A 13,277-nucleotide genomic window follows, 5' to 3' on the forward strand; every position below is an offset into this window, starting at 1 on the left:
AAACAAGTCGACCCATCACTACCTGTCTCACTTCCTGGTTTCCAAAAAAGTGGGAATGCTGTTAAATAACCAGAAAGTTGTTTATTTTGTGATATATTCATTAGATAACTAGGCCAACAACCACCGAGTTTCACCCAGGACGCCAGTGTTTGCTTCTCAGGAGATTGTAAAGCCAAACCCTGTTCTTTTTTTCTAAACCCATCCATGGGTGTATGTTTGCAAAACATAACCACGTGTTAGTTGTTTAAGGAATAAACGTTAATTTGTGGTGTTGTGCCAATGTAATGTGTTTATTTTGAACTGTACATTTCCTGTGAACACGGAAATGTATTTTGAAAACAGGCAATGCAAGTAACAGGCTGAAGTTGACACAGTGTCCCAGAATGTCAACAATCAATGCACTCATGGCTCGACATGAAAAGTTTTCTGACCAAACGTTGATATGTGACGAGGTCGGAGTGAGAATGTGCAGCAAGACAACTCTTAGAAACTCTGAAAAAATAAAATGGCTCTTCACTATGACAGCTGTGAAAGTAAAAAAAAAAAAAATCATAACTTTTTGTCAACTTTGTAATCAGTCAGCTCCACCAGATCTCACATCTGACACCCATTATGTGTGCTATTCAAGAAAAAACTGAAATCACTGGGAGGTTGGTCCATTACAGGGTTTAACAGTCAAGACCAAAATCTTTTAAAATAGATTTTCAGGCCTGATTAAGGAGTAACAATTCCCCCATCCCAACCCCTGCCCCACATATTTATTTTTCTCCCAATTCTCAAGAATGAGTGAAAAATAAGATGTATGTCTTTGAATTATGGTAACCTTAAAAGTAGTTAGGTCTATGTATTGTTACTTGAGGACAATAATCGGATGTCAGTGTCATTTTAAAGATGAGTCAGGCACCATGGTAGCTGTGATGTACAGAACTGCATTGCATTCACTGGATAAAAAAAAATTAGACACCTTATCTCGTAATTACGAGAACCTGATCTCGTAATTATGAGAAAAGATCTCATAATTACGAGATCTTTTCTCATAATTACGAGAAAAGATCTCATAATTACGAGATCTTTTCTCATAATTACGAGAAAAGATCTCATAATTACAAGATCAGGATCTCATATGAAAATATGAGAAAAAGATGAAAAGATCTCGTAATTACGAGATTTTTTCTCATAATTACGAGATCAGGAAAGGTGCCACATTAGCCACTGCTTCGCTCAGAACCACATACTGCACATCCACAAAGGGGGGTCGGAACTACTGTAACCAGCTGCCACTCAGGTGGTGCCATCTTGACTATATTCCATATCTTTATTATAATGTGTATATGTTGTAAATTACGACGGAGTATTACACTAAGCAAGAACAACAGTGCGCACCGTATATATTTTGATCTATTTTATACTAAAGATTTATATTGTTTGGCATTAATTGGTGACAGAAAAGAACGAATTTCATTCTGCAGGGAAACGTGTGTCCTTACTGTGCATATTTTATCTTGAATCTATGTTTTATGAAGGCCCTGTGTGCACTCAGAGCTGTGGCACAAGTTAAAGTGGCACTGAAATCTGGCGGATGAAAAATAAGTAGGCTGTGTGTGACTAGCCTATGCGCTGATGAAGTAGTGGGTGATCGATGTGCCTGACATCGATTGATTTAGTTTCAGCACCGCGGTAGTGGCCAGCTTCTGTTAAGATATAAACAGAATGAAAGCGGACTCGTTTTAAAATTGGTTCAGTATTGAGGGAGGCGGATGCAACCGGAGCCGTGAAACGAGCTAAAACGGTAACGGGCAAATGTATGTCCCGTATAAGTTTGCGCATTAAAAATGCTTTTTTTCGCCACTGACAGATCGCCAGTGCTATGAGTGCTATTAGTAGAGTCAGCTGTCAGTCAGTGTTGGAGCAGAGAGGGGGAGGGCTGGCCCGCTGGGTACTGTAAGTGAGTATGTGTGTATGAAGTGTGTGTTTTTTCGCCACTGACCGGTTCAGATCACCAGTGTTATCTCTGTAAATAGCATACTAGCCTTTCCCTTACCTCTGGGCTGTGTCACAAGCTTTGTTCCACTGTGTCTGTAGCTCTCTCTACTCGTGGGACAGCCGTTTTCTTGAGGAAGAGGTGTTTCGGGATTGGATGTCTTCTCTTTTTAGGCTGGCAGTAATCATCTTGGGAGAAGTGAGCACTGCAGACTCGATGGTCTGCAAGGCGCAGTGTCTGGACAGGAGTGTCAGCATCCATTTGTAGCACAACTAGCCATAACTTCAGCATCTCGCCATCCGACAAATGCAGCCTATGAAAGCTGTATGGGGTGTTGCGCTACATCCTGTTCTTGCGTTCGGGAAAAAGGCCCATTTATTTGAGCACTCCAAAAACTCCGGTTACACTCTAGGGGGTAGCACATAAAAGACTCCATTCTCTGACTCTTCTAGCGTAACACACACATTTCATACACACACAGGCCTACTCACTTACAGTACCCAGTGGGGCAGCCCTCCCCCTCTCTGCTCCAACACTGACTGACAGCTGACTCCACTCATAGCACTGATGATCTGAACTGGTCAGTGGCGAAAAAAAAGCACTTTTAACACGCAAACTTATATGGGATGCATTTGCCCCCGTTACCGTTTTAGCTCGTTTCGCGGCTCCGGTTGCATCCGCCTCCCTCGATACTGAACCAGTTTTAGAACAAGTTGTACCCATGAATTATACGCACACATACACATGGGGAAAGAGGGCCCAAGTTGAAAAATACCGAAGTTGTCCTTTAACAGGAGCTGGCCACTACCACGGTGCTGAAACTAAATCAATCGATGTCAGGCACATCGATCACTCACCACTTCATCAGCGCATAGGCTAGTCACACACAGCCTACTTATTTTTCATCTTATTATTATTTTTCATCCGCCAGATTTCAGTGCGTAACTTGTGCCACAGCTCTGAGCGCACACACGGTCTTCATAAAACATAGATTCAAGATTCAATATGCACAGTAAGGACACACGTTTCCCTGCAGAATGAAATGTGTTCTTTTCTGTCACCAATTAACGCCAAACAATATAAATCTGAAGTATGAAATAGATGAAAATATATGCGGTGCGCACTGTTTTAATATCTCCTTGCTCAGTGTAATATTAATGTGCCTGCAGCGGCTGGATCTGTGGACGTTTGGTCGCTAAGAAGGCTGTTAAGAGTGGGTCAGCTCGATCTTACAACTCCTTCTTAGTGAAAGATCTTCTTAAGCTAAGAGCAATCTGGGAAACGTGGCCATTATCATGTCAACATACAGGGAAAATGTGTCCAGAGTTTTTGACATTTACTGGGAGAGCTAGAGCCATTTGACTAAAGCTGACATTATTACTGCTGTAGCATGATGTTATTAGGCTAAATACTACATTTCTAACAGTGTCTGAGCTGATTTATTGACACAGTATGCTTGTAGGCTGCTGTAACGTTAGGTTCACAGAGGAAATAAGGGGATGTGACATAATCGTGTGAAAATATCGTTAGTGAAACAGAAACAAGCGTTAGTTAGGGGACAAGAGTCAAGCGTCACAAAGACTCACGTAGGCTATGTTAAAAGTTACTTACAACCGATGTATTTACTGTAGGTTATGTGTCCGGGGTCCTTCGCCTGTGGAACGAGTAACGTGACCACTAACTTGTCCCCAAATGAAAGCATGTTTGTGTTAGGCCTATGTGTTTCACTAACGTTCTTTATGTATTATGAAGGATGTCAGACTGGCCCATCAGTGGCAGAGCTGGGCCCGGAGTCACAAACAGTGCATTTCGACTGACACAGAACCAAATCGTCAGAACACCGGCACAGTGCTGGTTTCCGAACCTAATTAAGTAGGCTACTTAACACGGCATGAAAGACAATCTGACATTCTGTTTGTTGTTGGTTATTTCCTTAAAAAACTACAACTTTATTCTCGTAATATTATGACTTCGTTCTCGTTAAATAACAACTTTAATCTCATAATAATCTTTAATCTCTTTAATCTCATAATTAGACTTTATTTTCGTAGCCTAATATTATGACTTTTTCTCAGTTATGACTTTATTCTCAAAACCCTAATGCTCCGTCGTAATTTCCAATATATACACATTATAATAAAGATATGGGATATAGTCAAGATGGCACCACCCGAGTGGCAGCTGGTTACAGTAGTTCTGACCCCCCTTCGTGGATGTGCAGTATGCGGTTCTGAGCAAAGCAGTGGCTAATGTGGCACCTTTCCTGATCTCATAATTACGAGATCCTGATCTCATAATTACGAGATCAAGATCTCGTAATTATGAGAAAAAATCTTGTAATTATGAGATCAGGATCTCATAATAACGAGATAAGGATCTCATAATTATGAGATCTTTTCTCGTAGTTATGAGATCAGGATCTCGTAATTACGAGATAAGGTGTCTAATTTTTTTTTTATCCAGTGAATGCAATGCGCTTCCGTAGTGATGAGTTCATGAAGTCTACAAGCTAAATCATGTAAGGGTCACTTCCGAGTTTGTTTAGAAAATATTTATTTCATGAAATGTACACTGTACAAAGGCACTGAAGCATTTGAGATTCAGTGAGATCCCACCATTAACAATCGCATTTTTGGAACATTTCCTCTGTTATGTCTAAAGGCTACATGATTTTAAACAACATTGATAACACAGTGATTCTCTTCATGGTATCAGCCTTTAAAGAGATGGCACTCCAAATACAAACACACATTTACTACAACACCTCTTCCTTACTTCCTTGCTTTCTTTGTCAAATCTAGAGACATTCGATACTGTACAAATTGAAGTTAATACATTGATTTTTGCTTTGCATAATGATTAAGTCAGTGATTAAAAAAGACATTATAAATCAATCAGCAGTCAGTATAATTCTATCAGTTAATACTAAGCCATATGTCATTTCATGCAGCTGAGCTCATGTTGACAGTAACAGTGTAATCCTTCAATTGTGTTGTGAGTCCACAAACATCAGTAGAGGAAATCATTGATCAGTAACATGAATGCCCCATTTTACAGAGATGGCAGTGAAGTCATCGCATTATATTGCTTTCGGATTGGTACTTGCTATTTCAACACTTTCAATATACCTGCCCTACCTACTAATTCCAAACAATGCATTTTTCCCATGGCTTCATCACTACAAACCTGATGAGACCATGGGCGAAACATGTGTTTGTAACAGACTAGATTAAAAGAGGAAGCAATTCATCCCTCCTATGTGCAGTGTATCTACTTATTGATTATCAGTCTGATGTTTCCTGCCATCACCTGCACCAAAGTATAAGGACTGAGCGCTGTGCCTGGGGCATGTGGTTTTGAATGAGTTCATCCGCCTTTGTAATGTATTGTTGATCTGCACCAATTTAATTATCAAATGCTATGGAATTCACAACAGGTTTAAGGACCGTTAAGTGTGTTTTTATACATCCAGTACAAATCAATTATAATTTACATTTCCACTGGGCATATTCCAAAGAATTATTCTGGGTTTTAATATGTGAATGGTCATCCGTTGGTTTGTGGGTCGACCACTTTTGTCCACAGTGGGATATCTCAACAACTGTAAAGTGTGGATTTCCATGAAATTTTGTACAAACATTCAGCAGGTAGTGAAGAGTCAGATTTTTAAAGCTTTTATATTTATTTTTTTTGCTGAAATCAGCTACCTGCTGTTGCTGTAAACCAAGCAGTTGAAAGCGAAGAGATTTAACCAAACACCAAATGTGCCATAAGACTAAAACAATGAGCTGAAAGAAAAGGAAATATTGATCACTGAGGGTCCATCACAATGAATGCCCACTTTCACATTACACATGCTCATTTGATTTAGTGTTAATGATAGAATATTGATTACCGAAAGTGGAACTGAATTTGAAATGGACTGTGTCACCACAAATATAGCTTGACTGTATTCAATCCAGTCACAAAACCTTACATGGAAAGTAATACAATGCAAAGGAATTTTGATTAAATTTAAAAGCAAACTGTGCTTTATTACAGTTTGGGTTTTATTTTTGTAGCCCTGGCCATCAGTTCTATCAGGTATGACAATGTTGCACTCAGCATCGTAACTGCTCAGATCTCAGAATGCAGGGACATCTCTAAAATTAGGTCCAGTCTTCAAAAAAACAACAACTCACAAGCAGTGAGATGATCGCCCCAATACCCAACGCAAACAGCTGTAGTAAGTACAGCAGTTCAAAGCTGAAGGAGGAAGTAGGTCTCTAAACTCTGATGAATGTTTACAGCAGTCAGTAATTTTACCATTCCAATAACAAATAACAGGTTAAAGCTGAGGCAGACCACAGCAGCACCTATGTCTCATATACATTTTTAATTTCAAATGCTTAGATATAAATTCAGATTTACCAAATTAAATCAAGTACCACCTGACAAAAATATCTACCCCAGTTATCCCTTAGAAACTCTCATCTGTCCCTATGAGACCTGCCCTTCAGAATTCTTACTCCATCCTGTCGTTGCCATCACCATTGATCTGCACCACACAGTCCTTGTTAAAAGGCTCTTTTGAGTGAGCCGTGTCAAAGTGCTGGGTGCTCACCATGTACCTCCCCTGAGCATCCAACCCCAAGGCAGGTACAAAGCGACGCTCAAACTGGATTTCTTGGCGCAGGTAGGAGGTCCTCTTCTGGCAGGAGTCACCAGTTCCCTCCTGCAAGGCTGACAGGAAGACCACCAACTCAAAGTGATTGGACGTGCCCTCACACAGGGCAGGATAGAGGGGGCTCTGGCGGTCCAATGGGTGGTAAAAGGTGAGTGGAAAGATGAAGAATGGACAGGGCTGCTGGCCTAAATGATCCAAGTGAAAGTCCAGAGAGGTCTGGTGCAGAGCCTGACCTTCATGCTCCTCATAGAGCACAGCACTCATTTTTACATCCACCAGAGGTCGCTGCAGCAGGTTGGTGGCCCGTAGCATGAGGCACATCTGGCCCTGGTTTTGGCCCACCACCGCCTGGGGGCTGAACTGGATGGCTCCTGCTCGCTTCTGGGGACGCGCAATCTTGGCTACAAATGCACCTAAAGGTTAAAACAAAATTATATGATGAGGAGATGTTTTGGCCTTTTGTCTCATGCTGCTTTGCAGTAAATAGCAACAAGATAAATCAGGCTGTAACAATAGCAGCAGAGGTAATACCACAAAATGTTCTGGATGCTCAAAATGAATAGGCACCAAACAAGAAGTGCGGTTGAAAATGTGTTTCTGTCTTTATTTTTTTATTTGTCTTTAGATTTTGATTCGGTGTCTGCCTTGCCACACCCACATGTTCCTGTAGGTCCACATCGGTTGGTCTTTGGCTGGCTTATGGATGCCATTGAGGTAAAAACGTGATTCACTAATGGGGCCAAAGTTAAATTAGAGTGGACCCCTCCTTTTTGCCCAGCCTTTAGGTTTGGCCACTTAGCACAGATATGAACATTTTTGCCTTTAGATTTTCAATTAATTTCAAGCATACTGAACCCAAACAGACCTATGTACATTTTGTTTTGTTCAATGAGTGAAGATTTTTCTATGAAACCTTTTTTTATATGTTGTTACATTTGAGGTTTTTCTCTCAATATTTATCACTTTGTGATGTACTTGTTTATTTATGTATAGAGGTTAATCCTCATTGTTTCTTATACACACTCTTTTTTGTTAATTTGGGTGTTCATTCCTTATCATTGTTCCTTTTTCTCTTATTTTGTAGGGAAGGGGAAATGACTTACTTCTTCGGCTTTAGATGCTTAACAATGATGTCCCAGAAATGAGTAGCCAGATCAAGAGGGAAGAGAATATCCCTTCTCCCCCCTTTTTTTCTGTGTAGTCTCTTCATATATGTTTTATAGACATTTTTTCTTTTGTTTTGGCTCCCATATGAATTAATTTTGAATACTTAAATTAATTTTTTTTGTGTAAATTTTTATATTTGGTTTCTAATATCATTTCCCTTTTTTCATAGTGAAGGAGAACTTGATTCTTCATCAACTGACAGCTTTAGGCTACCTCATTATTATTCCCCAGACAACCATGATATATGTTTTTTCTTACATTTTTCGAATTATTAATATTTAATTAATTTTGTCCTCCTTTGAGTCACTTAAATTTTCCTAGTGGAGATTTTTTCTTTTTTGTTTACACAGGCCTTCTTATCAAATTTGCAGCTATTAAATGACAGAATCCCTATTTTTATACTGTACATATTATTTGAAATTTTTTGGTATTTTACTTGTATGTTGTATGAGTGCCATTGTGATCATCAGCTGTGTCTGCTTGTTTGTCTTTATCTTTTTGACCACACCTGGATCCCCAGAGTGTATATGATGAACACCTGCACACACTTGTCTAATCACTGACCTGACGAAGAGCCCGTTTGGGCTCGAAACATTGTCTTTATCTATTATGTGATCTTTAGTTTTTATGTAGTCACTTAATAAAAGACTTCCTCTACCGGGAGCCACAGTGTTGCGAGTCTTCTGCCTGCCTACTTCTATTTTACGGACTCAGCACCTATGTATGAGATGTGCGTGTGCTTTCCTTATTTTCTGTCTTTGTTGGAACTGCCAACAACTCACAGGCATATGAAATATGGCAAAGGGCTCAAACTCCATACTGCTTTTTTGTTAAGAGGTCACAAGCTACAAACCACCTGTTTAATCTAAATAATGTGGTGTGTTTTGTAAACACATAAAATCTTAATCTGTAAACTAGTAACTCCATCTGTCAGATACATGTAGTGCAGTAAACAGTAAATTTTTCCTCAAAAATGTAGTAAAGTACAAATATATGGTAACAGAAAATGGATATACTCCAGTAAAGTACCTTGAATTTGTACCTAAGTGTTGACAGAGGGTGTGCATTATCAGATTATTGCATAGTGGCCTCATTACCATGGCTGCAGCCAGGATTGAAAAGACAATGACATCATCAGAGAGGTTTCATGATGGTTTGAAAAAGGGATGATCGGCCACACTGCTCAAAAGCAGTTAAAACCTTTGGAACAATGAAGTATATTTAGCTTCATAGTGGCTCTTTGGCTCCAGGTCAAGATATAGCTAGGTGTTTAGGAGATAATTGGTTAGGATTAAGATAAGGGGCTTGTTTGAACACAAGTATCACAGCATTTGACTGATTGGGGTGTGGGCTGAGATTGATGGAAGGGGAAACACAAATTGATGAGGAATCAGACTTTGACTCAACACTCAAACACCTGCTGTTGTGAATACATAAATGTAAAGTCCTTGAATATATAACAACCCCCACTTTTTCACATCTAATGTCCAAAAAAACATTTATTATAAGTTTCAATCTTAAGTCCCAGTTTGGCTCTTAGTATGTCCATTAAACTTAAAACTGTGAGAGTTCATGTTTTTGGAGAGAGGGCTTTAGGAATAGGAGAGTTGTACCTGTGATGAATGCTTCCAGCATAAGCCCCAGCAGCATCTGCACAGCCAGCAGTGCTATGGCACTGGGACAGTCTCCACTGGGGAACATGGTGCCGTAGCCGATGGTCAGCTGTGTCTCCAGGGAAAAGGAAAAAGCAGCAGTGAAGCTGGTTATGTGCTTTACGCAAACCACATGCCCCTGTGGGGGGGCATCATGATCCTGCACCACTAGGTCTCCGTTGAAGTGGGCCAGCAAGTACCACAGGCAGGCAAACAGCAGCCAGTGGGCCAGGAAAGAGGTGCAGAAGGCCAGCAGGACCCATCTCCAGCGCAGACCCACCAACAGTCCCCACAAATCCTGCAGGGCCAGCAACCAAGCTCTGCCCAAGGCCCTGCGCTGCAAGCCTGAAGAGCACAGAGGTGGACGAAGGGCACAGTGTCCATCTTTGGTGACTAGGCGTTGCCGGGGTGGAGAAGATATGAGGGGCGAGGAAGAAACCTTGCCACCCAAAATGCTGCTGTTGGATGTGGTTGTCATGTTTGCACGTGGATCTCAAGCAGGGTAAGTCAGGACAATCCTGAAATGAAATGATAAAAGACACTCTATCAGTTAATATCAATATATATAAATCATCTCTGTGTCCAAGGATGGCATGGCAGTGCAGTGATTAGCATTGTTGCTTCACAGCAAAACGGATCCCGGTTCAAACCTGGGGTGGGGGGATTCGCACCCCTGGGGTGGGGGAGCCCCTCGGCATGGAGTTTGCATGTTCTCCCTGGGTCAGTGTGGGTTTTCTCCGGGTACTCCAGCTTCCTCCCACAGTCCAAAGACATGCAAGATAGGTTAATTGGTGACTCTAGGTAGGCGTGAATGTGTGCATAAATGGTTGTCTGTGTCTATGTGTCAGCCCTGTGATAGCCTGGTGACCTGTCCAGGGTGTACCCCATCTCTCACCTGTTGTCAGCTGGGATAGGCTCCAGCCCCCAATGACCCCTAACAGGACAAGCGGTTACGGAAAATGAATGAATTACTGAATCTCTTTGTCACAAAAGGCAGGGGACTCTTGCCTGGCAATATTAAAGGTAAAACTTCAAACAACTGTCAGAGGCAACAAGCTGTCACATTGACATGTTGTATCTTGTCAGCCAAGTTCAACAGAGTAGTGAGCTTAGAGCTCAAATCTGGTAACAGGGACAGAGCTTTTTAGATGATATGAATAACTGCAGTTAACGGCTAAAGAAATAGCTCCAATGTTTCCTGATGAAGCTATAATGACTTGGTTTTATGTATGTGCCACTACCCATGTAAATCCACGATGTGCATGTCAGCCTTTGTTATCTAACTTTGGTCCAGACTGCAGTGTCTCAACAGCTGATGGATGGATGCCATTAGTTTGTGTACAGACATTAATGGACCCCACTGGGGCCCAGGGAGATGTAGCATTTGGCTACTCCAGTGAAGGATAAAGTGAAAGCTATCAAGTAGAGTTGTACCGATACTGATACTAGTATAGTAAAGGAGGATTTATGCCTGGTACACACTACACGACTTTTCTGCCCGTTCTGAAAGTCACTATGTCACATTACACGATTGTGGAGTCATAAAATCATGCTGTGACTTGACCGACAGACATGACACACTACACGATGGTACACACCAATTATCCCCGGTCGTCTTTCACGACGTGTGTGATGTCATCGGGTTATTCTTGTCCTATTTTTATTACTTTTACTATTATTTGAGTCACTGTGTCTGTTCATGTGCCAGCTGAAATATTGTTGTAGTAACGTAAAAACCGCCAGCAGACGGCAGGAGCTACATTTGAAGTACCGTACGTAAACATAAAGGCCACTGATTTCTTCACAACAAGTTCCTACAAATGTTTCACAATAAAAGCCTATTTAGAAAATGGATGGATTCTCTCAGCCGGGGTTATAAGGGGCTTTTAATATGAAGTTCAGGGAGCGGATTAAAACGTAAAAATATAAAAACACAGAGGGATTAATAAATAACGGCCCCATGTAGTCTGTAGTCTTTCAAATGAAGCTGGTAGCCTCTGCAGTTGTGGTGAGTAAAAACCCTGCCACTATTTTTTAATTTTCTTACTTTAAGTCATCTGGTGAAAATTCTTGTATTTTTTAATACAAGCCCTACATTCTACTGTAGCCTTTAAAATGTCTATTTTACCAAATTGTGTGGCTGCACTTTAACCTGTGTCTTGATCTGTGTCAGCACTGGATAATAATAATAATAATAATAATAATAATAATAATAATAATAATAATAAAAGTTTTATGGCATTCATTCTACTATTACTAGTCCATACCCGGGGATGTGTTATGTATAGAGGAATAAGAAATCAAAAACAGTATAATAGAGGAGATGCAAAATCAGAGCACTGTAAATGCACTGTGTAATAAATATTAATGCAAGACAAACAATACACAATGGGTCTCATTCATGAAACGAGCAGAAGGAATTTGTGTGTGAACTGTTCGCAGACGGAAATTTACGTGCATGTCCGCATTCATCAATATTTTAGTAGCTCCGATCTTTTCGTAGCTACTAACAAAATCTACTCCTGCTCCTGACCGCTCGTAGTGCATGTGTAAATTTAGTAAAGCACATAAATATTGCTTGTCACTATTGGAAATTACAATTTGAACTCGTATTGCGCTCTGTTATGTACAAAATACACAGATGCCTTTGAAACACGTAATCTAAACTTGACAAAATACTAAAAATATAACACATTTAGTTAAATTAGTTGGAAATTAGCAGGTTTAAGATCCAGATTAGATTCATGATTGTGAATTATCAATATAAATCGACTCAATAGATCACACGTTCTTTCTACATGTTGAATGATGATAATAAAAATATCCGTAAGGACAGCCGGATCACGGCCTCTTCAGTCTCGGTGCCTGGGTTCAGCAGGAGCAGCTGAAAGAATTATTTGAGACAACACGTTTTTTTTTTTTTTTGTGGCTTTTTGATCATTTGAATGAATAAATCTGATTTGAAAATGTTTAATTTACGTTGTATAAAACAGAGCTTTAGGCTATTAAGATTCAAATAATTTGAAGACGATGCATACAAAACTGCTGTAGGCTATATGTTATCCTTATCATTTGTTAAAATAAATGTTAAATATCTCTACATTCCGACAGCCATCACTGATTTAGAGTTTATCCATTATGCACAAAACATCTCTGGTTTCCCATTCCCACTTCATTCAAAACCCCACAAATTAATCTTCTGTTTGTTTGGTGACCACTACACTATCAATGATGATTTTCAGAATGCATTAGGCTATAACACATTACAGTCTGGGCTTGATGTTGACTCCAGTGGAAGCATGTCGCTGGCTCCGTCAGGAATAATTCCTGACAGAGAGGTCTCCCCACTTATGCCAGCGATGCGCTCGTCTGCAGCAGATAGTTGTGACTGTGAGCCTCTTCCTCCTGTGGCTGCTGTATTTTTGTGTGTGTGTGCTTATGCGTTTCTTTGCCTCCAGTTTCATATCAAACTATTTACGCTTCACCTCTGGTTCTTTGTACTACGGAGACAACATCAACAGCATCTGTTACCTCCCTCCAGGCCTTCACTTTGCCTGTCGTACCACTACTAGCTGAAGAAAATAAAATGTTTTTTCTTAAGTCCACTTCACCCAAAATTATTTCGATCTCCGCTTCGGAAAAATTCTTTTTCTTTTTTTCTCTTTCTTTCTTTACGCCATGACTGACAGGTCGATAGGATGCATCTACACCTCCTCATATGGTGGTCATTGGATATTCATGGGCGGGGATTTATGCTAATTGCTGATTACTGGGAGCGCGCTGTCACTTTACGATGGATTGGCATTCATGA

At 40.4% G+C, this 13,277-nt stretch overlaps 1 protein-coding gene across 4 annotated transcripts in view; it reads right to left on the reverse strand.

Annotated features, from left to right (window-relative positions):
* Positions 1-4,567: 4,567 nt before the first annotated feature.
* kcnj13 (potassium inwardly rectifying channel subfamily J member 13) overlaps positions 4,568-13,277 on the reverse strand; it is a 75,645-nt gene continuing 66,935 nt past the window's right edge. For 3 of the 4 annotated variants that reach the window (XM_049576816.1, XM_049576819.1, XM_049576818.1), the window contains exons 2-3: positions 9,428-9,984; positions 4,568-7,060 (exon numbers count right to left, since the gene is read on the reverse strand). In XM_049576816.1, the coding sequence (XP_049432773.1) occupies positions 6,486-7,060; positions 9,428-9,944 (1,092 nt within the window). In that variant the 5' untranslated portion in view covers positions 9,945-9,984 and the 3' untranslated portion in view covers positions 4,568-6,485. Of the gene's footprint in view, positions 7,061-9,427; positions 9,985-10,116; positions 11,630-13,277 lie in introns of those variants that run through there. The other variant, XM_049576817.1, reaches the window with a different exon arrangement.

This window comes from Epinephelus fuscoguttatus, linkage group LG5 (assembly GCF_011397635.1).
Source record: "Epinephelus fuscoguttatus linkage group LG5, E.fuscoguttatus.final_Chr_v1".
In the NCBI taxonomy this organism is placed as follows: domain Eukaryota; kingdom Metazoa; phylum Chordata; class Actinopteri; order Perciformes; family Serranidae; genus Epinephelus; species Epinephelus fuscoguttatus.